Here is a 24,224-nt window from a genome sequence, read left to right as displayed (position 1 = left end):
CGACTTCCGGGCCCACCGAAGAACCTTGACTGGTGCCTTGAGCTGTGGAGTCCAAGTCACGTGATATTTATGGGCCTTACTCTCTAATTTGCCAGCTGACAAATGTCACCTGTCAGCGTGTCTCGCCACTTGACTATCTCAGCCTTGTGCCAGACCTTAAGGTTAGGCGCGTTATCGCGAACTTTCTTCAGCCTTGTCCTCATTGCGGGCTAAAGTTAACAACAAACCCCTCCCTCACCAACAGCCACGCAGCGCAAAGCTCTTTTTGACCGAATCCAGCCAGCTACTTCTCAGCGGTTGCTCCATCATATTAACCAAACCCTATCATATCCACATTGCTATCACCCTACATATAATTCGCCCATGGCGCACCAGCAGACCTTCACGTCGGCCAATGCGCCGACTGACGTATATGGTGGAGGTCTGTCTCTATTTCCTTGAGTCCTAATATGCTTGCTATTCTTATTCTGGTCTCTTTGCTAACCTCCAGCTATTCCTCGTAGATGAGGCTTTTGCACTTGTTATCGACCCGGGATTTTCCAATACATGCGGCGGTTTTGCGGGCCGAGACAGGCCCGACATTGTCATTCCGTCTTCCTACGCGGATTATGAGTCTGGCCAAAGCAAATATGGCGACGAGTTTTTGCACCCATACGAAGGCCTGAGGGTTCGCAATTATATGTCGCATGATGGCGTTGTCGAGAACTGGGATGCAGCTAGAAATCTGTTAGGAAACGTAGTGATCGACCGTCTGCAGCCATCGTTGCGCTCGTCACTAAAAAAACCATCGCCAGCAGCAGCCTCCCAGCCCCCTGAAAAGGGAAAGGAGAAGGAAGTGGTCGACGGTGCTGACAATGGGGCATCAGCATCGGCACCAGCCGATGGTGACGGTGACATTTCTATGGGTGAGACCAGTGCTGATGCCGCAACTGCCACCAATGCTGCGGCTACAGAAAACGCCGAAGCTGCTGCAGAGGCTGCAGAGCTTTCGGAGAAACCACTGGCAGAAAACCCACTGCTCCTGACTGAAGCTCCCTGGAACACACCCAAGGCTCGCGAAAAGGCCATGGAGATTATCATGGAGGACTGGGGTTGTCCAGCTTTTTGGTTCGGCAAGACCCCCGCGCTCGTTGCCTTTGCTGCTGGAAAGGCCACCGCTTTGGTCATCGACGTCGGGGCCTCTGGGACTTCGGTCACTGCAGTGCATGACGGCATGGTACTAAAGCGCTCTATTACGCGCTCGCCCGTCGGTGGCCTCTGGCTCTCACACCAGGTACGCAATATGTTTGCTACTTCTGAGTCGGCAGTCGACCTGACACCGACTTTTATGGTGGAGAGCAAGACTGCTGTTGACGCTGGCTCTACAGCCCAGTTCACCCCACGCAATTTCTCCTTTGCCATTGACCCGTCCTTCCGCGCGTACGAGGAAGAACGCTTGCTCACTGATTTCAAGGAGAGTGTTGTTGAGGTCTGGCGTGGCCCCGCCAAGCTCACGGCTGCTGGAACTGAGGATGCCATTCGTGCTCAGCCCGGCCGTGTCTTTGAGATGCCCACTGGAGCTAACCAAATGTGGCGCGAGCAGCGTTACCGTGTTGCCGAGGGCATGTGGGATGAGACAGCCGCATATCCCGCTGCATCTACATCTGCGCCTGATAGTACCGATGCTGAAGCTGCATACCGCGTACCATTAACCAAGGCCCAAACAATCCCCGAACTCGTGCGCACGGCAATCGCCGCTGTTGACACTGATCTACGACCTAACCTACTTGCCAACATCGTTGTGACGGGCGGCACAACACTCCTTAACGGCTTCAGTGACCGGCTACAGGCTGAACTGTCAACCATCTTCCCCGGTGTGCGCATTCGCCTACATGCTGCCGGACTCAGCAGCGAGCGCCGCTTTGGCGCATGGATCGGCGGCTCCATCCTGGCCAGCCTTGGCTCGTTCCACCAGATGTGGATCTCAAAGAAGGAGTACGAGGAGAACGGTGCGGCGATTGTGGAGAAGCGCTGCAAGTAGGCTTTACGCTTTACACCCCAGAGAATAATAACAGGAAACGGGAAAACTGTGAGTTGCTTCCGGCGCAACGATCTAGCACCCCAGAAGAAGGGTTTTTAAGGGGGGGGGGAGGTTTGTGGCCTACTATGTGCGTCATATGCTAGTATTTCACACCAAATGAAGCGAAAGAAAGGTCACCAGTCAACAGTTCGTAGACAGTAGCTAGCCCTAGCTATCCCACACACAAAGCCCCCAACAAGCCTGCGCGAAAGCCAAGACCTAGGACGGTGAATGTGATGGCATACCGAGATTGATTTAGTGCTGCCATGAGCTTCTTACCATGTGAATAAGTACACTGCGACTGAGATGATAAAAATGGCCAAATCAAACAGACATTTAGACCATAGTGACAGACCATTTAACATAATACGGAGTATGTGCAGAGAGACAATGAGATGATATAGCAGTGTATGTACGTTTCATGAAATATGCCATTAAGATGAGAGAACGAAAAACCCCAACACCAATAGATATGTAAATACCGACAAGATCACCCCTGAGATATAAACAACAGGTGGAAAACAGAAAAGCCAATTCAAATAAACGCTCTTATGCGTGAAAGCCATCCCTCCCAAGATTAAAAAACCAACCAAGACCGCAAAGACAAAAACGCCATGTTGATGCTGAAGAATGCGCGTGTGCAGAACCAAAGGAAGATATGGCCACAGAGAAAATAGATGATGATAATGACAATGGAGGAAGGTATAGACAGAGGCTGATGACCAGCAGACAACAAGATAGAGTGAAAAAAAAAAGAAGGCAAAGAAAAGAATAGGAAGTAAAGGGGACGGCCCTACAAGGGCTGAGCCAGGCTATGAAAAGGTGCAGGACACAGACAAGTTCCTATAGTTCAACCTGTCTAGACTTGTGGGTGTTGCATTAGCCTCACACCACAATTTACTCCACCTTAACTCGCTTCATCTCTGGAGCAGGGTCAGTGGAACCAGGCATAACATCTGGACTTTTACGCTTTCCGAGACCCAATAGCAATGACGGATCGTCTCTCAGAAAACTAGGGCCTGAACCAGCAATAGGAGTGGCAAAGTTCAATGGACTGGGGAGAGTGTTGGAATCACGACCACCCCAGGAGTCGGCGCCTCCAGTCGACCAGAAAGTACTAGGACTAGGAAGGTACTCGCTAGACATGAAGCGCGAGGGAAGAAGAGCACTGGGCGTATCAATTTTGATACTAGAGTTGAGGGAGTTGGGATTGTTGTTGCCACTATTGTTGTTACCAGTGCTGTTGTTCTGAGGCGGAGCGGGACGAGCAAATGGGTTTGGTGGGCCAGACGCTCCAGCAGAGAGCAGAGACGAAGCAGAGGGTGAAGGCGGGGGCAGTACTAGGATAGAGTGTGAATCCGATGATTTGCGCTTAAGCGATGGAGCTTGGGTTCCAGTGGCTGTGCGCGGCGAGCTGTTGTCGGCAGCAGCACCAGCTCCTGAAGCACCTTCATCTTCGGTATTCTCATCGGGAATCTGGACTTTGAGTCTGGGGCGCAAGGCACTGCTACCAGGAGTTGTAACGGCGTTGGCGCTGTTCAAGCTGTTAGAACGCGATGGTGGGGTAAAGGTGGTTTCAGGAATGTTGATGCTAGGTCTAGACACAGATGAACCGTTTGATGTAGCTCCAGACAGGGCTAGGCGCTGCGACCCAAGCGGAGAAGACTCAGAAGCATTAGATTTGCCCTCAGTAGATTCCTCTAGGTGGTTAGACGGAGAGCTGCCCTTTTTTTCAGCTGCTCTCGAGTTGAACGCATCCAAGTGTTGCGACAAAACAGATCTCTGGTCATCAACGGGAGTGAAGATGCTGTTGTTCTGAGTTCGACGCGGAGGCAAAATCTTCTTTGCAAAATTTGTATCTAACAACGGTCTCCGTGGGGCTTCCATTCTCATCGACTCAATGACAGGTTGAGCATTCCCCTCGGTTTTGATAGGATCGGACTGGATATCCTGGATTTGAGAGGCATCCATGGCAACAGACTGAATTTCAGCATCAGATGGAGGAGGCTGGGAGGTAGAGCTTGTAGTACTGGCGGGCTGGGTGGTGGGAGGAGCTAGCATTTGAGCATGAGCCGGAGCCGGAGACATATGAGGCATGGGTTGAGAACCAGGGATAGACATAGGCTGAGAGACAGACATTGGAACAGAGGTAGGCTGGTTTGGCAGAAGCGAGTGAGGGGGTTGAGGCGATGGGGTGTGGTGGTTGATAACAGGCATAGCGTGTTGAGGAATGGGCGAGGGCACTTGGGAAGGGTGCGGAGGCGGGGCAAGACCGTCATGGTAGGGGGTCATGGATCTGCGCTGTTCTTCCATGTATTGTGCGGCGGAAGGGTGTTGAGGCGGAGGACCGCCGTAAGGATACTGGACAGGAGGCATAGATTGACCATGGGGCGGAGCCATGTGGGGATGACCGGAAGGGTGACCAGCAGGCGGGCCGTAGATGCCGTTTGAGGTAGGCATGTACGCGTAGCCATTGGCGTTTGGCGCTACCATGGGGGGTCCTACGCGCCTAACATCATTCCTAGAAGCAGGCCGTGAGCCAGGCTGGGGAGTGTGTGTGCGATGAACAGGAGGGAAGACGCCATTTGGTATGGGAGGCGAGGCGCTGGCAGTGGGATGGCGCATCTGCGAGAACTGGGAGGCGAAATGGGGAGGAATCATATGCGGCTCCATAGAGTCGCGCTGAGGGGGGGTAGTGTTGACGTCGTCGTCATCATCGTCATCGTTGCCGCCATTAAAATCAGCGGGACCTTTGTGCTCGATCGGACCAGTGTGCTAGAGGGCGTAGAGAGCATCACGTTAGTTAGAGAAAGGCAAAGGATAATAGCGACAGCAGACATACGTAGGCTTGTTGTTGCACCATGGTGCGCAAATCAGTAGACGAGTACTCATACAGCTTTTTGTGGTTGCTAGAGAAGATTATCACGGCAACATCGACACTGCAGAGGACGGAGAGCTCATGAGCCTTCTTGAAGAGACCACCCTTGCGCTTGAGAAATGTTCTAAGAAAAAAAATGTTAGCTCATGACGAAAATTGTGGTGGCGTTTTTAGTAGGTGTGGGACAGAGACAAGCGATCAACAACTTGGGCAAAGAAAGGGAGATAATACGTACACAGAACGGTTTCTGTCATCTTTGATGGCCTTGATTTCTATCTTCCGACGACCCATTGCGACAAGCTTTGGTATAGCACCAAAAATAGAAAAAGAACGGCAAAAATGAAAAGCGGGTTGAAAGAAGTGGCGATAGTCGTAGAACGTATGATGAGATGAAAAAAGAAAGCTACGATCGGGCAGTTGGCAAAAGAGGAGCTGAAAGAAAAGAAAGAAAAAAAAAAGTAAGTAAATGTGAACAGGAACACAAAGAATAAAAACGAAAACAGTTATTTGTTTTTTTGTCCCGTTGTTGGCAATTCGCGATGATGAGATCGAGACAATAAATAGAACAGGAGTGAAAATAGAAACCAAGAAAGAGAAGAAGAGGAGGAAAAGGGAATTTTTCAAAGCGGGACGGGGAAGATGTAGGCAAAATTTAAGAGCCCTGCGTCAAAGGTGGTGAGGACCAAAGAGGAAGGCTCCAAAAAGCTGAAACGCGGCAATGAGGGAAAGGGAAAGAAGGGCAAGGGCAAGGGGAAATAGCTATCCAGAGAAAGCAGGAGGACAGAAGGGACAGGAGCGGATTGGGCGTGGGGGATACAAGACGGGAAAGAAGAAATGGGCCTTATAGGAAAGATGGGCGAAGCAGAGGCAGAACTTTGTGCGGAACACGGGCAACTTCTCTCGCTCAGGTCTTATGAGAACTCAGAGTCTCTATTTTCTCACCCTCAAAAAAAGGGCCGGGCCAGCTGGAACTCACCTCTGATGTCACCAGTCGTATTCAAGCTCAGAAGAAATGTGGCAGTAGCTCCTTTTTTTTTCTCTGCTTCGCTATTGTCTGTCGCTGCTTGAGCACAAGAGACTTGTTGTTTTTTTGTGAGCAAAAGAAGAAGAAAGAGGTTCAAGTAAAGTCTTGGATGGAGCTTTGCTGGTATGCTAATAATAGACGAACAGAGTTGAAAAAAGGGCGGGATGAGTCGCTGTTTATAAATGGAAAAAAATGGGACGACGAAGCCCAGGGAGCGCAGAAGAAATATGGAAGAAAAGAAGAATAAATTAAAAGAAATTACAGACCGGCGCGGAGAAAAGATGAGAGTCCAAGCAAAGTGTATGAATTTTTAGAACATTGCATAAGAATAGAACGGGGCCCTGTTCGGACCTTGCTTAGTTGCAGGTAAATGAAGGGGAGCAAGGCGGAACATTTTTTTAGAGGGGGTGACGACGAGAAATCGCACCCCCAAATTTCCTGACTATAGATTACAGTGCAGGAGATGGGGAAGGAAGGCTTTGGAGGCTTTGGAGTCTTTAGAGTCCCTGGAACCCTGGCGCCTCCCGCTGAAATTACAGTGGAGCCCAAGGACACCCAAACAAACCACTTAGCGCATTGCGCCAGATTGGGGTCTGAGGGTTGTTGTGAGCCGGAGTTTAGCCGCTGATGCTGAAGACAAGAAGAAGAAGCTGCTGCTGCTGCTGCTGCCACACTGAGAAAGCCCTCTGGTTTTCTAGTACTACACTCTCAGCAGTCGCTGATAACCCTAGCCCTAACCCAACACTGCCCGTCTATGTCTGCTCTGCTCTGCCCCAACCCACTTGATCCGTTGTTGAACAAGATGAACAAGAGGTCTGTGTCAACCACACAGGGGCTCGTGCTCCTGAAGAATTCCTTGGCTTCTAGCTTTGTTCTTTGATCTGCCCTTTTTCCCTCCCTTCTGTATTTTTTTCTTGCAGGGCGTCATAAGCTTGGACCCAATACGGACTTGGACCTGGAACTGACTCTGTCGCTGCTGCACTGTTGTTTGTCGCCCTTGACCCCTGTTCTCACTCAGGCTGTACCAAGCTGCACCAGGATCGACTCAAATCCAACTAACCCGAACAGCCGGCAAGAGCGACCCTATACATTACGTTCTTATTTTTTCTTTTATTCTCGCTTCTCTCGTAGCTCCAGGTATTCCACGATCACGCACCTCTAGTTTCTTGCTCATTAACGCGTGCTATCAAGCCTAAGACTGCAACCAACAACTCCGCTTTGTTTTAACCCTAAAAGTGCGCAACCGGAAAGAAACCCTTTTGGGCAAGTTGTACTGGTGCATGCTCGAAACCCCTTGCATGGTGATCCTGTGGTCTCTTCCACCGTAAATCATACTCTTACTTATCATGTCGACTATCGATCCAACGGTAAGCGAACGAAGCGTTGGTGAGCTGCCCTACGAGTCATCATGGTCATTTCAGGGACATCCCTCCCCTGCAATCTATGTGGCTTGGCTGGCGCTTTTCATGCCTGGCCTACAGAGAACATCGTGTTGTGTGTATATTTACCATGACCCAACTAGATGATAATGTAGTGCCCCGGCCTATAAGACGTTTAGAATTCGGCCAACTTGAGGATGAGAGTTACGAGAAACTTCTAGGCGACTTCTCAGCCTGGGTTTTTTAACCGTGCCTGGGATGGTGGAGCCGCGAAGAGCCTGACCCTGTGGGTTTTGCGGCCCTTCTGCCATTTGACCCACTGTATAATATATACATGCAGCAGTAGTAAGTAGTACTGTCATAACAATGTACAACCGCCTGTCATATCATGTCTCTATAGCTATCACTGAAAGGGATCAGTTGAGATTTCTTGGGTAGCGTTATAAATTATAGAAGCTACTGTATTGGTGGGGGGGGGCGGGGGATGGTTCTTTTTGATTGCTTTTTCCCATCTTTTTTTTTTCTCATCCTTTATTTTTTCTTTTCTTATTTTCTGGACTGCGATTCTTCACTGTTGAATATTCGCTGTATTGTCGTCCGCGAGAGCCAAGTTCAGCCCATCTGAATTGAATGCCTAAAGCAGTAAAACACAAACCTGCCTTTCCCCTTCTGCCCTTTTATACGACAGCCACAAAATCGCTTGCTTCCGGGTTTACTAATATAGGCTATCTGGATCAAGCCCTGATTCAGCGCCCTGATGAGCCTCAGCCTGTCCTGCTCAAACGGCATTTAAACAGGCTTGCCTTGCACACATGAAGGGTACGGTACAGTGGGCGTTTTTGCCTTTTACCTTGTTGGGGGCACGATCTCCCTCCTGGATCTGACACATAACGGGGCAAATCTTGGCACTCAGTCACATCTGGCTAAAATGAAGAGATTTGGGCTGCTTGGAGATGCTGATAATGACGGGGAGGGAATAATCTAGGTCTCTTGCGGTCCATTTTATTCGTTAGTATGGTTTGCTTCTCTCCTGTCCTGCTTTACGGTGGGCGAGCTGCCTAGTGCTTAGTGATACTGACATATTGCTATTCTCTCTAGGATGGGTCACAACAACATAAGCGAAAACACCCCTTTGCTTGCAGTGCTGTAGGTATAGACGAGCAGGCAACGTTAGGTGCAAGCAGCTGGATGGATGCCTTTACACCCAAGGACTTTGCGTTACGGCATTTGCCCTCGGCTTTTTACTGCGACATCTGTTTTACTGCCCTCCTATCCATCCTCTCTCCTGTTTTGAAAACACTCTCCTGACTCGGTATCTTTATCCTCCGTGTTTTACATGCTTCCATGTCCCAAGACTTGCGCAGCCTTGGGGGTTGAGTGTGTGGTGCAGTACCTTGTCAGCACAAAGCAGACAGTAAAAGTTGGGACGACCGCGGTTTCATGTTCGCGTGGACGTGTACCTAGACGGGGCACAGGCAGCACAGCTTCAATATTCCAGTCGATTTCCTGCTGGTCGTCGGAGCCGGAGCCAGGGTCTAGAATGCAGGGAGAGAGAGGCCAAGGAAAACCCAAGCAAAGCAAGCAAAAGAACTAGGAGAAGGAAGAAGAAGCTATGATGGAGATAACATTTGGGGTCCCGTCTTTTAGGTCCTGCATTTAACTATCCCTGTCCGTTGTTGGCTGCGTCAAAGCGCCACTAACCAGCTTCCCCTCTTTCTCCTACTCGCTTCTCTTTTTCCCAGCGCTTTTATTTACTCTTGACGCTCACGCTCCCAGTTTTCCCCTCTCGTCACCTTGTTTCTCCTTGGCTAGCCGAATTTTCTTGTTCGCCTTTGCTGCTCTTCCTCGCCCCTTTCCCTCTTCTTGCGACAAGCTTAAACCCAAAATAGTAGCAGCCCAGACACCGCCGGCTCACCTCAGTTGGGTGTTTTACGCAAGGCAGAGGCGTTTCCTTCTCTTGGTGAGAAAGGAGAAACGGCCTCCCGTATCTCTTTGCCTTTGTTTTTCTTCCCCTACCTTATGCCCGCCTCAACAAGTTCAGTTGGTTTCTGACTACGCCACATGCACTGTATTGCACATGACATGACACAAATAGCATACTATACACCTCCTCCGCGCCTCCTTGCTGATCCTCAGCTCTGTCGTAGCATTGTGGAGAGGGTGAGATTGTTGCTTACTCACATGAACATGCTTTCATTGCATGCATATGCGCAGCAAAAAAAAGGCTGAACCAAAAGCGGCGTTAGGCCGAATATTTTGAACATGAGGGAGGGTAAGCGCGTTGAAAGATCGTAACGAGAACAATAAGAAATCTAAAAATAGGAACAAAATATGATCAAGGTAATCAACTAGGCCCGTAAGCACGCCATTGTTGATGTATCTTTATAGAGTCGGGCGAGGTCAAATGACGGCTTTTCGAGGGAGATTTGGCTTGTAAATGCGCCGCTGCTTGAAGGCTAACTGACGGTGATACATGAGGTGTGGGTGTCGCCGCAGATTTTAGGCTTTCAGCTCGCGAGCGCTGTCTAGAGTAAAACTAAATTTAGAACTTGATAGATGTACGCTGCATGTATACAAAGATGATCAGGACGATTTGGGGGTTTCGTGCGATCATCCGCTTGGTAGCATGTGGGTGGGTGGCTACTTAGGGTGGGGGATAGGGGAAATACGCTGTCTTCTAGTACCAAGCACAGTGGCCCTTAGCAGGCTGTTTGCAGGCTTTCCTGGTAGTGACCTCTCTTCCAGGGACTGAACCGTTTGAAATATCTTAGGCTTTGGACTATCTTAGGGTTAGAAGAGCGACTGATGATTTAACACTGAACTGAAACTTGAATTTATGCAATTCACCGGGCCCTCTAAGAAAAGTATTCAAATAGGAGTTGGAATATGCAATGTGACATAATTTGCAATGAATAAACACCCATAATTTGCTTCTGCCGTGGCAGAGTTCTTACAAGCTGTGGAAGCTGTTCCCTCTTGGAACTATGACCGCCCGCGCATTTCACGGCTGAGTTTTCCTCAGGACTGGTATGTTAAGTGATGCAGGGAACTAGATTGACAGGAATGGGGAGATGAACGCGTTTTTTTTTTTTTTTTTTTTAGAAGTATCGATAAGTTCATTGACTTGTTTAGTGCTTACATGAGACGGGTAGTGCTAGACCTCCTACGCTTTAGCTTTAAGATAAGTTTTGACTAGAGCCTGCTGGGGGCCACCCGGGCGCTGCTAGCTAGGCCTGCGCAAGATGTTTGGAGGGCTGTTCTTAAGCCACTCACCAAACGCCTCATGGTTTGTCCCTAGGCGAGCCATATTGATGTTCAAGTTCCAATCTTTAGCTGGTGATAGAGCTCTGTTCAGCGAAGCCTTTTTCATAGTCGAATATACGATGATAGGCCTAGCAGTGCCGTATTGCAGAGAGGACGGCGCTCAAGCTACTGTCAGCCTTCTTTTTCAGCTGCACTCCTTTCAATAGAGGGACAGGCCTCAGTCCAGAGAGCCAATGTGGGACCATTTCAGTTACTCGTTTAAATCTTGGCGTGTATTTTACTCAAGTCTTGGTGATTAGACGATGCGTCTAGATTTGATTGCTTCGCAAGAAACTCTTATTGTTTGTCCTTGAGCAGGAGCGAAAAAAACAGAGGGAATGGCTTCGAGGCTTGGTGCTACAACAAGCATGATGTGAAACTTTGACAGCATTTGTTCTATGGCTACCTCTTCTTACGCTTAAGATAGACTTCGGGGAGTTGGTAGTCCTGTGCCTCTACACTGTCAAAGTTTCTACTGGAATATTGGACAGGAGCCTAAGTAAAGCTAGCACCTATCCATCTCGTAGTACTTGCAACAGCAATTGAGAGGCAGTGCTGCAGGTAGGGCTAGGCAAAGCGCGTGACTCTTGTTTTGTTGAGAGCACACCAACGCCATGTACAGATTTAGTTGCACACGTTCTCAATCTTAGACTCTACAAGGGCTGTAGAGTATGTGCGTGTGCCCTATGGTGAGAATTGCCACGCTATCTTCAAAGCGGATTTGCTTCTCGATGCTGACGGGCAGCAAAACAACCGAGGTTATTGATGAGCCCGTAGGGGCTCTGCTGATTTCTTTGATTGCTGACTTGAAGACGACGTTCTGATGGGGGCAAATAAGCTAGCTCGCTCGCTAGAAGGAGGGAACAGCCCTGCTGGCGGAGCTAGTATTGAAGACGGCCGCAGCAATGGATTGATACTATTTTCCTGTTCAGTTGTGAGTTACACAAGGCATTTCGGTTTGTGGTACATATATTTGGTAGGGCATTGAACAGTTGAGGGTGCCGGAAAGCATGCTGCAGTGAAAAATAGACGAGTATTATAGTAAGAAGGGATTTTCTGCCTTTCCTTAGACATGGCGGGAAGGTAATAGGGCGCGATGAATTAGAGAGGGATGTGTCCTAGTTAAGTTTCGGAATAACTAAGATGCCAACCTTTTTAGAGAGTGACGCACTGAGTATGCTGGACAGCGATGAATTCCTTAACTTTGTTTCAGAGAGCTTCTGAGATGGCCATTGCGACTCTGTTGATACTGAGCGTCAAGTTCTTTCTTCTAATCACGGTGGCAGCAGGACTCCGTGGGGGATTGGAATGCTGCTGTGTGTCCTGCACCGCCTTTCAACTGGAACTATGTTTTTGGTAGTGGGAATGAGGGTAATTTGATGTGTGTTTATTTTGCATCTAGAGTTAATGTGCGCCTTTAGCTGATGTATCAAAAATCTGTCCATATTTTCTGCCATTAATTGATGAGTTTCTTCTCACTTTAAGCCTCTTACATCTTGACATTGTGATGAAAGGTTGGATGGACCAATGGGTTTTTTCACTTCACCATCAAGGCAGATCAGATTATGGCAACGAATATGATCTTTGCGGCGCTGGCGATGATTGGATATCCTTCATGAGGAGCATTGGCTCATGAAGATGGTTTTCGAAGTAACATCATGGAACTTGGCGCGGAAAAGTGCCAGCCTGATAGGAGTATTGGATGACGATGAGGAAAGGGCCGGGCTACTTGCTCTCCATTAAATGCCACTCCATGTCTGTATCCTCACTCTAGTCGAGAGGCTCGTTTCTGGCTGCACGTCTGGTTTGGTGGATGTTCCGGAAGATTGCGAGAAGCTCATCGTTACATGGCTTACTGGCTCTATTTGAGCTATAGCGGCCCATTGGCATGGAGTAAGAATGGGAAAGCGCCTTGCGAAAGTCCCCGAGTTATCGGATCACATTCGTCATCGACATTAGTATGAACATTGGAGATATTGGCGGATTTGTCACAGAGCTCATCCTCTCTCCTAGACTCGATGCTAACATGCCATCAGGAGTTTCTAGGCCAATCCAACCCGAGATCTTTCTTCGATGTTTAATTGGCCTGGAGATGCTGTGCTAGAGCCTAGGGTGTCTACTAGAAGTATTTCCATGAAACCACGACGATGGTTTCTTGTGGTTGGGCTTTTTTTTTCCCACCGGCTTTGTAGGCGCATCGCTCAACTCTCCATGGCCGACATCTGAAAAACAGCTGCACTGATTGTTGTATTCCTTCTACCCTTCACGCGGTTAATACCATCCCTGAAGCCTTTATGAAGAAAAGCAAAGTCAAGAAACCTAGCTCGGTTGCATCCTTGCACAGAACAAAAGGCATTGAATTGTGAGTTTGCATACCAGCGAGCCTTATTATAAGCTGGATTAGGCTGTTAAGTTCTGTGTATAGTGCGGTCACGGTACTGAGGCCATGCCAGCCTAACGTTATGCTGGGTCAAGAAAGCCCTACTTTCCTAGTAGTCGGGCAACGTCTTTCTTCCATGGTCAGCCAATCATCAACACTTATGGCACTGCAGGCTGTTTTCACGTGACTAATACTTTGGGGGAGAACCGAGTTTGTTGGGCATCATTCGCCCCATGTGGAATATCATGCTTGGATTTGCTATATTTGCTGTGAGCACATGTTAGCTCAATGGCAATGGCGAGGCAAATGGCGTGAGCTTCGGACTAATTTGCCTTATCTGCTGTAATATTTCGCATTTTTCATTGTCTTCCTTGGTTCTCAGAGTTTGGTCAAGATAGTATGGACTCGACTATACAACCCGCTGGGCCGTTTAGGATCCTATCTCTTGGTATGTTCCGCTGCTTGGAAGCAATGCTGTCTTGGTACTAACCATTGCAGATGGCGGGGGTGTCCGCGGGTTATCTAGCCTTTTGATTCTTGAAAGAATTATGGAGCGTATCAAAGAATCAGAGGGTCTGTCTCAAATACCCAGGCCATGTGAGACCTTTGACCTGATCGGTGGTACGAGCACTGGAGGGCAAGACTTTCACTATATCAGCACAGGATTACAGGACATATTATTAACAGTGTTTGTATAGAATCATCGCCATCATGCTTGGCCGACTGGGAATGACAGTCGACCAATGCATCCGAACGTATAAAAGCCTTGCTGAAACGGCTTTCACCCCGAAATGGCCGGGTTTAGCTCGAGCATCACGATCGGGCACCTTCTCAGCTACGAAGCTGCAGGGTGCCATCAAATGGGCCATTCGAGCGAACTGTCCCGAGCCAGAATGTGTAGCGCATCGGAAGACCAACATACCTACAACAGATAATTGCCCACATGAAGACCTACAGTTCTATGACGAGGCATGCACCAAAACGTGAGTTCTGTGCATATGCATCTAGTGACTCGTATATCTAGTAACAGCCATTTCATGACATAGCGTAATATTGGCTATTACTAAAGCCAATGTCGAAGCATTGCCGACTCTTTTCACGACATACGACCCATCTACGAGCCTTTCTGGGTGCATGATTTGGGAAGTGGCTAGAGCTACTTCCGCAGCTATTGCACTTTTCAAGCCAATAAAAGTTGGCCGGGATGAAGTTGAATTCGTCGATGCTGGTTTTGGTCACAATAACCCATGTGAGACACTCATCGCAGAAGCCGAGGCAAAGTTCCCGGGTCGGGATATGCTAATTCTCAGCATTGGCACGGGTCTTGGCGACGTCGTTGAGATTGACGATACAGGAAAGTCTATTCTCAAAGCGCTAGAAGGGATGGCTGCCAGCTCCAAAGCTGCTGCCTTGCGACTTAGAAATAGGTATAGTGGTACAGGTAAATACTTCAGATTCAATGTCGAGAGTGGCCTGAAGGATGTCACCCTTTCAGACTGGAAGCAGACAAGCAAGATCTCGTCACACACGACCAATTACCTAGAGGAAAACAAAGTCGCTATAATGGAGTTTGTTAGTGTCATCACTAGGCGCGGTGTAACCAAAGCTCCAACACAGCCACTGGAACTAGAGCACACTACCAAGGTTTTGGGACAATCTGTGGAACTGGATGGTTAGTGTGTCAAGATACCCTGATATAGTTGCTGAGCTAACCTTTCGACTCATAGGCCACCGACCTGTTCATTGTATCCCATTCTATGAAAACCCCTATTTTGTCGGACGCCAAAAACTCCTCGACACACTGAACGACAAGCTGTTCACCCAGGCTGGCTTTCAGCAGGTTGCCCTAGTGGGTTTAGGCGGTATGGGTAAAACCCAGGTAGCCTTGAAGCTCGCATACATGACAAAGAAACACAAACCTGGCTATTCTGTCTTTTGGATTACTGCTGCTAGTATGGCCAAGTTTGATGATGCTTGCAAGAAGCTTGTCGAGGAGCTAGACATCAGCAAGACTGATGATGAAGACCCAAAGATCCTTGTGAAGCATCACATGGAATCAAGAAAGGCTGGAAACTGGCTTCTTGTCCTTGATAACATTGATGAAATTGATATTTTTGGTACTCCGAATACCCCAACTGGGGCTGGAATCCATGCCTTTCTCCCAAGGAGTGAGAGAGGGCGAGTTCTGCTAACGACACGATCAAACGAGGTTGCCTGGCAGATCGTTAAGATGAGAACTAGTATCATAGAGCTTGAAACTATGTCCTCTAAAGAATTGACGACGATCTTGGGTCGGGGTGTCGAGGATCTTGATGACCAGGCTTCGATAAATGGGGTCCTCGAAGAACTCTGTTATCTTCCTTTGGCAGTTGCACAGGCAGCGGACTACATGTTCATGAAGAGCATTTCTGTCTTTGATTATCTTGAACTCCTAAGATATACACAGAAGGACAAGATTCAGCTGCTAGGAGATGGACACTCTGATGAAACTCACCATGACCGTTCCCAAGGCGCTGTGGCCACTACATGGCTCATTACATTTGAGCAAGTCCGGAGAGCTTCTCAGCCAGCAGTAGCTTTACTTCATTTTATCGCACAAATCGATCCAAAAGCTATTCCCCAATCTATTTTCCCGGAATTCGAAACCAAGAAAGAAATGGCGGATGCTGTCGGAATGCTACTGGGATATGGCTTCCTTCGCAGACAGCAAACCCCTGGGCTATTTGATATGCATAGTCTTGTGCACCTCACAACTCAGCTGTGGTGTGAGGGCTTAAAGAACGGAGAAGAACAATGGCTAGATGCTCTCGAGCATGTCACTCAAGTTTTCCCAGATGACGAATGGGAAAACCGAAACCTTTGGCGGCTATACTTGCCACACGCACGACGCATTATCGGCACAGGGAAAGCTAACTCGATGGATGCTTCGGACTTGGCGTTTAAAGTAGGCAAATGTCTGCTAAAAGACGGCCATGCTCAAGAGTCTGTTATCATGAATGAGTATGTAGTAGCGATGGAGGAGAAGGCTCTAGCAGTCGATCATCCTTCGCTTCTGGCATTTAAGCACAATCTGGCAGTAGCATATCTCAAAAATGGCCAAGTCGAAAAGGCCATTTCTGTGTTTAAGCATGTGCTAATGATGGAAGAAAAGATTCTAGCGGCTGATCATCCATATCTTCTAACATCACAACATGAGCTTGCACGAGCATATCTTGATAATGGCCAGGCGGAGCAGGCAATTTCCATGCTGGAGTATGTAGTTGAGATGAGAGAGGAGACTCTAGAAGCTGATGACTCGGAACTTCTGATGTCTCAGCATGAGCTTGCGGTTGCACACCTTAACAATAACCAAGTTGAGAAGGCAATTCCCATGTTTGAGCATGTGTTGGTGATGCAAGAGAAGGCTCTAGCAGCTGACCATCCTTCCTTTCTAGCATCTCAACATAATCTCGCAGTGGCATATCTCAAAAATGGCCAAACCAAGGAGGCGCTTCTCACGCTTGAGCGTCTGTTAGTGGTGGAACAGAAGAAGTTGGGCGCCGACCACCCTTTATTTCTGGCAACCCAACATGAACTCGCCAGGGTATATCTTTCTAGTGGCCAAGTTGCGAAGGCGGTATCTATGTTCGAGTGTCTGTTATTGATGGAAGAGAAAGCTCTAGTAGCTGATCATCCTTCACTTCTGACATCCAAACACAATCTTGCAGGAGCTTATCTTGACAATGGCCAGGTTCAGAAGGGAGTCTCCATGCTTGAGCACGTAGTAGGAATGAGGCAGAGGACTCTAGCAGTCGATCATCCAAAACTCCTGACATCTCAACATGAACTTGCAAGAGCATATCTCGCCAATGGCCAAGTCGAAAAGGCGATTTCTATGTTCGAGTGTCTGTTATTGGTGGAAGAGAGGGCTTTAGAGGCTGACCATCCATCGCTTCTAGAATCTCAGCATGAGCTTGCAAGAGTATATCTCGATAATGGCCAGACCGAGAAGGCAGTTCCCATGTTTGAGTACGTAGTGGCGATGAGGGAGAAGGCTCTAGCAGCCGATCATCCTTCGCTTCTCGCATCTCAATATGAGCTTGGGAGAGCATATAGTACAAATGCCTAGGCTCATGCTGCAGTTGAGCCCCTCCAACATTTCGTTTAGTTAGAAGCTCTATACTTTTCGAAGGACATATATGTACCTCACTGGTCAGCTCGCCACAGCACAGCTGGATATACTAACACGCGACTCACGATCATCTTCACTCTTTAGTTATTGGCCTTGTTATACTGCTTCTGGGAATCCGTGAATGCTTGCTATAAGAAAAAAGAATAGAAAAAAGTCCCAACCTTTTAAGAAAAAAAACGCCTTTACACAATGCTTCACAATGCTTTAGCAGTCGGCCTTCCCTTCTTTACATCTCTCCCTCTCACACACAGCCGGCCTTCTACCTCTCTCATGCACACAAAATATGCGCAATATATCTTAATCCTTACCCATCCTTCAACGATCTTTAAATTCACATAGATGGAGACCCTGCGCCCATACCTCCTACAGATGATGGCGTAGGCGCGGAAAACCCGCCAAAGCCACCGATTTCTTGCGGGCCGTCGTTCTTGATCGTGCCGTTGAGCAACGGGCATAGCTTTTTGTTTGTCTTGATGTGCCCAACCTGGCCGCAATTGGCGCACTTGCGTGTTGTCCCCGTGACAGACTTAATATCCACGGTGGTGGCAGCGGCTCCGGCCGCGCCGTTGCTTCCAGTGGCACCAACACCGCCCGGTGTGCTAGCTCCTGGGAGGGTGGCCCCAGAAATGAGTGTCGAAGGGGAGGGACCAGTTGCACTGGCGGGTGTGCCAGGCTCGGGCGAGAAGGACTCCATAACCCCCCCGGACCCGACACGACGGTGCAACTCTTTTTGTTTTTCACGAGTCTTGCGACGTTCGCGGTTTTTCTTAAGGCGAGCGAGCTCCTCTTCAACCCTATTTATGAGTAAAAACTGTGTTAGTAAATGTAGTGCCAACCACGTCCATGTAAAGTGTGTACAGGGATAGCAGCAAAAAAAGGAGAGGGACTAGCACATACTTTTTAATGCCTAGCCGGTCGCGATCAGCATTGCCCGTGGGCAGGATATCATAAAGGCTAATAAAGGATAAGTTAGCAGGGAACATAGGGAGGTAGATGTAGAAATGTCAAAGGGAGTCTCAAACATAGATACGTACTTGGTTGGGTTGATGTCTGCCTCGTCGCGGCGCTTTAGATAATGCGCAATCACAACCGGGTCCTCAACAACTTCTTCAACTACACCAACCGACCCATCCGGTTGACGGACTTGGCGCGTGATGCGCAGCTTCTTTTTACTGATCGCACGGCTTGCCGAGGTAAAACCGCTAATCTGGCTGAACCCATCTTCGGCCATAGGCGTTTGGCCATGGCCAGCAGCAGCCGCTGCGGAGGGATGGCCACTAAAGCGGTCGTCCTCGTCAGCTGTGTGCAAAACGTCGTTATCATCATGCAACTGCGGATCCGATAGTGTAGACCGCTGTTTTTCCCAAATCTCGCTGATACCGTCACGATACATGGCTTCCTGTCGTTTGACGTTGTAGGCATGACCATTGTTCTCGCGCTTTTGGCGTTCCATGGCGTCGGCAGAGGTAGCGAGCGGGCCTTGCACGGCTTCGATATAACCACCCTTCATGGACGTACGGATAAAACTGAAACCTAGCCCGTGGCCTGTGGGATCGCCCTCACCGTGTAGCTGCAACATAGCTTTGCCGGCACAAGCGTCTATGAAGGCCTTGCTAGTCTTCCACGGCGCCATTTTGTCTGCCAGGGCCTCTTCTGCCTTTTCCTGATTCTTCTTGGAGCCTTTGGCTTTGTGGCCGCCTTCGTCCTCATCATCCGACTCTTCGTCGTCCAAAACCGCGTTTTTGGGATCGAAACCCGCGTCCTCCAGCATCTTTAGACCAAGAGCCATGCCGTCAATGAGGCAGGTGTCCTCTGGCTTAATCATGGCGCGGATGCGTTCCTCATCCATAAGAACCTCGCCATCGCGCAGTTTCCATTGACCCTTCTCAGATTTAGCGTATGCAAGGAACTCCTTGAGCTTCTGGCGGTTCTGTGCGTCAGTGCTATCGGCAATGTGCCTTGTAATATCAGACAAATTGACCAAATGACTCGGATCCTTGTGCATTAACCGGTAGCTGATCATTTTTATACGATTCTTGCTAGCATTAGTGACCTTGCGACTATGCGGGCCGGGCACCTCGACAGATGGAAATGTCTGGCCAACGACAAAAATGTGATCAATGTTGCGCAGATACCATTTAGAGCCGTTGAGTCCAGTGCTAGAGCGGCCTAGTAAGAAATCGCCGGTGCGCACCTTGTGCTTGAACAGCGGGGCACGGTACATTTGGTTGTGAAATGTAGGCACAATCTGGCCGGGATTGACAGTGCCAAAGATCGAGAAAGGAGAACGGTCCTCAGGCAGTAGGACATGGGTCTCGCCGACTTCCAGTTTTTCGGGCATCTTTTCATCCGTTGCGTCAATCTTACGGTAGTAATTGATGACACGATTGGCCATGCCAAATTTGGACAGCACGGTTGGTACACGCTCACAGTACTCGAACAAGACCGCCGATGAATTATCGTTAAGTGACAAGTCTTTGGTTTCGCGAAAGACCTCGTGGGCCTTGCCTTTAGTGAGCTTTTTCTTAATATGACCGCGGCGGTGGAATTCTATATCGCGGTTGACAAACTGGCGTGTTCGTAACGGTGGTCGATGATACCGGTCGGGGGTTTCTTCCAGCTTGACCTTGTAGTATGGCCATGCTAGCTTGAGAGCAGGCAAACTATGCTCAACATTGATGTTTCCAAGGGTGGCACGAACTTTGTGCTTGTGGTTTTCTTTAAGCATTTCGTAGGCGTCGTCGTTGGCAATATTGAAACGGCTCTTGGTTAGGCGACCAAGGTTGCCGGTAGCAATGCGTTTATTGGATGCCTCGATCTTTTGACGCTTGGCGAGGACCTCGACTGACACCTCTTCAAGATGCAGGTGAGGGTCTGTGAAATCGACATAAACGCGCTTGCCCAGGCGTTTTGTGTGGTTCTCAAAGTCGTCAAAGCCCGGAGCAGTGTAACGAGGGATGTCAGGCAGTCGTGTATCAATAACACGTGGTTTCTTCTTAGGCCGTTCATTGTCGACATCCTTGAAAATAGCATCCCATTCGTCGTCGCCTTCACCGTCAGTATCATTTCCCACTGCTGACTGCTTAGTTTTGGAAATTTCCATTGTATCAGTCTCAGTAGCAGTAATGAGACGTTCCGCGGACTCAATATCAGCGGAGAAATCAAAGCACACGGTCGCAATATCCTGAAGGGTGAAACCGCCAATAGGATCGTCATCTTCGTCATTGTCGAGGTTAATTTCGTTGTCGGTAGTTGCTTGGCGGGCCTCTTTCGCAAGGCCGAGTTGTACAAAGTGAGAATTGTCAGGGTCGTAAGCTTTGCGACGGTTGTTATCAGGGAGGCGAAAAATCTTTTCTTGATCAGGGGCAATATCCAGTGAGAGCTTTGATGTGATGAGTGGCTTCATTTTGCGCAAGGGTTTCTTGGGGATGTACTTGGACGGCTTCGGCGGTAGTAGTGAGTTCCATTCTAGCACAACGCCTTGCTTGAAATCAGGCCATTTTTGTTTGAGCAACTCTTCAGCCGATTCTATAGCTGGCGGAATATCAGGGTCCTGGTTGGTCTGGTCGGCGGCTAGCATGTCAAAATCTTCGGTGTCAGTGCCTTGAAAGGGCGGATCGCGAAAGCTGGACTCTGGGACAATGGCAGGATCAACAGCCGTTGTCGGCTCGGGAGCAGGATTGCCCTCGGCAGGCTCTTCTGGGGTCTCCGGGCCAAAGAGATTACCAAACGGTGAAGAGTCTCTTTCACCAAACAGATCGTCAGCATCAAAATCGTTGTCGTTTGTACCGTCGTTGTTGGGGTTTCTGGGGGCGCTATCGTCTGTTAAATCAGGAGCCTCAGCGGAGGAGTCGACTAAGGAACCAGCAGTCTTGGTGGGAGCGGCGGCAGCAGTTGGTATCTCTTCATCTGGTAGATCATCGTCGTCCGAAATGTCGCCATAGTCCATGGCATCATCGGCCTTTCCAGACTGGTCAATAGTTTCATTGGTGAGAAAGGCATTGAGGTCGTTGTCGGGGTCCTCTGCGCCCTTGAGGAAATTGCGAATCGCATCTTCGTCGGCAGCATCTTGTTTCTGCCAGAACTCCTCGTCCACGTCATCTGGTGCAGGCGGTTGTGATTGGGGCGTCGTCGCGCTGGGATCTGAGGAGGGCATCATAGCGGGTAAGATTAAAATAAATAAGGCAAGAAAGAGTGTATGAAGAAAGGAGAAAAACAAAAAGAAGAAGATAGAAGGCGCAAAAGAGGAGATAACGAAACCGCCATAGAAACAAAGGCGCGTCGTCTGCCTGTCGACAAGAGTCACTTCAATCCGTTGTGCGCTTTTCTTGAGCAGAGATTTCGCAGCAATCGGGATCAGCCAAACATCAGACTAAATTACAAGAAAAGGTGACAGACAAAGCAAGAAAAAGATCGCAAAAGTAATCAAATCGTCTCTCAATCTTTCCAGCTAGGCGTGTTGATGGCACGGGTCCTGGTAGGGCTGTTTATTACATAAGCAATATAGGTTACACCCCTGTTTCGACTAAAATGCAACCCATATTTTTTTTTTCTCCACCTTCCACTGTATATCTTCTTTGACGCTTGTCTACTACTATCTCACAACAAGGCGTCAGAATGCTCCAGGCGGTTTGCAGTGATCAAAGCGTATAGATAGATTCCCGGGATCTCTTATGGCATTTAAAGTCCTACAGCACAGCCAGGAGGATTCTCTATCCAGCGGGCCGAGGCCGTGGCTGTCGAGTTACCAATGACCGAATCAAAAAGGAAAGGAAGGATAGAAGCACCTATCAGGGGAGACCCCAGGGTGCAGAACTACCGCTTTTAACCCAGACAGTGTAACTTTTATTTCTTACAGCTCCCACTAACAGCTAGGGTGTTTGTCACTTCATTTTCCTTCATTGACTGATACAACCATCAAGCTTTGCGCTGCTTTGTCAATTTTGCTGGCCGCTTCCCTTCTTCTATGATTTGTATTTTGCTATTTGCCGATCTTTTTTATCCTTTCGTCCTTTTTTCCCTTTTGCCCCCCCTTCTGAAGGGTTGAACTACTAGCTTATGAAGCCACACATACTTGTCTTATGTCGTGTGACGAACTCGGGAATTATGCTTTATATTAAAAAGGTAAGACCGATATTAAACATTATCTCTAAAAGGGCCGTGAATCACACTTTGAGCACGCTGCACGAGGAGAAAGAACACCGGTGGTTATTATCGAAGCCTCCGTGGATTATCTAACTGACTGTCAACTTCTCAAAGGGTGGGAATTGAAGGACAAGGCCTGACGGCTTTGTGCATATGAATCAGCTATCCTACGACAGGAGATGACGACTAGGCGCTTGTCCCAATGGAATATGCTGATCAGATCAAAATTTTCTTTGCCGGTAATTCTATGCTTCATAGTCTAGCTAGCCAATGTCATTGTCATATGCCCTCGTTTATTAATCATGCAACCATGTATGATGCTGTAAACTGTGTTCTTTTGGCTCAAAGGCTATGAGTTGTCAATTCTTCCATTTCTATGGAATCATCGGCTGCCAAAGCTTTCTTTCTTGTTTGCACCGCATGCCTAAGCATTGGGATACCATTTTCAATCTCGCCATGGTCAAGTTATGCCGTTGCAAGTGCATGTTGAGCTGCTAGAAGCAACGGATGATTAGCTGTTGGTGCACTGTTTCCCTTGGCTCCTGCATGCTCAAATGTTGGAATTGACTTCTCTACTTAACCACCGTTAAGATATGCTGTTGCAATCATACGTTGAGATGTCTAGACTTCGATATTACCGTCTCCTAGGCCTTTCCTTCTCTTTTACTTCATATGCTCAAGAATTGGAATTGCTTTTTCGACCTGATTACCATCAAAGCATGGTGCAGCAAGCCCATGTTGAGAGACCAAAAGCCTGGGATCACCAGCTGCCAGAGCTTTCTTCTTCATCGGTACTACGTGCTCATGAATTGAAATTGCCGTTTCTGCCTGGTCATCCAAACATCCCGTTGCAGGTGTACCTTGAGATCCATCGTCTAGCATGGAGAGGGCTTCTAAGCTGCTAACAGAAGGGCCAGAGATTTCTTGGAAGAATGGAGAATGAGTAGGTAAATAGTCTATACATGGAAACGTCAGCTTAGTGACTACAGCATGGCTTTCACTTATACTAACTAACCATTCGCTTTATCAACCTGTTTTGAAATATGAGGGGTAGTCGGTCTCATTGTGACTCTAGCAGAGTCCATGATAGAGCCTTCATTTTCTTTCAGATAGCTGATGGTATGTGATGGGATTTCGCTTGTCTGCTTCTAGTTCACAGTGGAAGTGTTCTTTAGGCTAATCTCAACATTAGTCCTAAAGTATTTACGAACACCGCCATACTTGCTTTGTTAAGTCGCATATAAGCTGCTTTTGAGCTGCTTGCCACTTTGCTTAATGCTGAGAGACATGGTTTGTCGTCATGAATCCCGACAACGCTATCAAGATCTGTGCCAACCCTCAATGTTACTATATTCGGGCCCGGGTATTTCTTTCTCGCTTCTTGGATAAGAGTTACGCATGGATTCTTATGACCAAAGCTAGCGCCGGTGAATTCAATTCCATCCCGACCGATTTGACTAGCTTAGGAAGCGTAGCCGCTTCGAATGTAGCCCTGGCCACTTCCCGAATTTTACATCTAGTAAAGCTGGCAGATATGCCGTATGCTGTCAATAGAATTGGTAACGTTTCAATATTAGCCCTAGTTATGGATAGTACAGCACTGAAATAATGATAAAAAGGCGGTTATTAGATAGGCAAGCCTTTATATGTACATGTCTAGAGCTCGCGCATTAGGGCATGACTTGTCATACAAATATAGGCCTTAATGTGGACAAGTATCAGTTGTAGATTGGTTGATATTCCGCTCTGCGACACATTGCCAATTTAACAGTGTTCTTTAAAGCTTTAACTGAGGAGGTAGCTAGCAGTTTTGACGAAGTAGACTTTAAAATATTTGGAGTGAAATCTGTTTCGAGCCTCCTGTATGATTGACTGTCATTCCCAG

The 24,224-nt window shown here is 48.3% G+C and overlaps 4 protein-coding genes across 4 annotated transcripts; 2 read left to right on the top strand and 2 right to left on the bottom strand.

Moving 5' to 3' along the window:
- Window positions 1–363: 363 nt before the first annotated feature.
- On the top strand, window positions 364–2,020 carry HOO65_050656 (Actin-related protein 4; the record flags this gene model as incomplete). The annotated part of the gene is made up of 2 exons (XM_071003320.1): window positions 364–421; window positions 504–2,020. 2 exons carry the CDS (start codon window positions 364–366, stop codon window positions 2,018–2,020), a joined length of 1,575 nt encoding a protein of 524 aa, XP_070858715.1.
- A 936-nt stretch (window positions 2,021–2,956) lies between these two features.
- HOO65_050655 (Transcription factor SMP1) lies at window positions 2,957–5,228 on the bottom strand (the record flags this gene model as incomplete). Its single annotated transcript, XM_071003226.1, has 3 exons — window positions 2,957–4,834; window positions 4,902–5,061; window positions 5,173–5,228. The coding sequence occupies 3 exons, from the start codon at window positions 5,226–5,228 to the stop codon at window positions 2,957–2,959; spliced, it is 2,094 nt and encodes a 697-aa protein (XP_070858714.1).
- Window positions 5,229–13,734: 8,506 nt separating this feature from the next.
- Window positions 13,735–17,131, top strand: HOO65_050654 (pyruvate kinase; the record flags this gene model as incomplete). Its single annotated transcript, XM_071003140.1, has 3 exons — window positions 13,735–14,006; window positions 14,070–14,695; window positions 14,751–17,131. The coding sequence occupies 3 exons, from the start codon at window positions 13,735–13,737 to the stop codon at window positions 17,129–17,131; spliced, it is 3,279 nt and encodes a 1,092-aa protein (XP_070858713.1).
- Window positions 17,132–17,525: 394 nt separating this feature from the next.
- On the bottom strand, window positions 17,526–21,353 carry HOO65_050653 (transcription initiation factor TFIID subunit 1; the record flags this gene model as incomplete). Its single annotated transcript, XM_071003112.1, has 3 exons — window positions 17,526–17,988; window positions 18,092–18,148; window positions 18,229–21,353. 3 exons carry the CDS (start codon window positions 21,351–21,353, stop codon window positions 17,526–17,528), a joined length of 3,645 nt encoding a protein of 1,214 aa, XP_070858712.1.
- Between the last annotated feature and the right edge of the window lie 2,871 nt (window positions 21,354–24,224).

Source organism: Ceratocystis lukuohia, assembly GCF_044167205.1.
Source record: "Ceratocystis lukuohia strain C4212 chromosome Unknown Supercontig5_pilon, whole genome shotgun sequence".
Taxonomy (NCBI): Eukaryota; Fungi; Ascomycota; class Sordariomycetes; order Microascales; family Ceratocystidaceae; genus Ceratocystis; species Ceratocystis lukuohia.
This window is presented reverse-complemented; position numbering and strand designations above follow the sequence as displayed.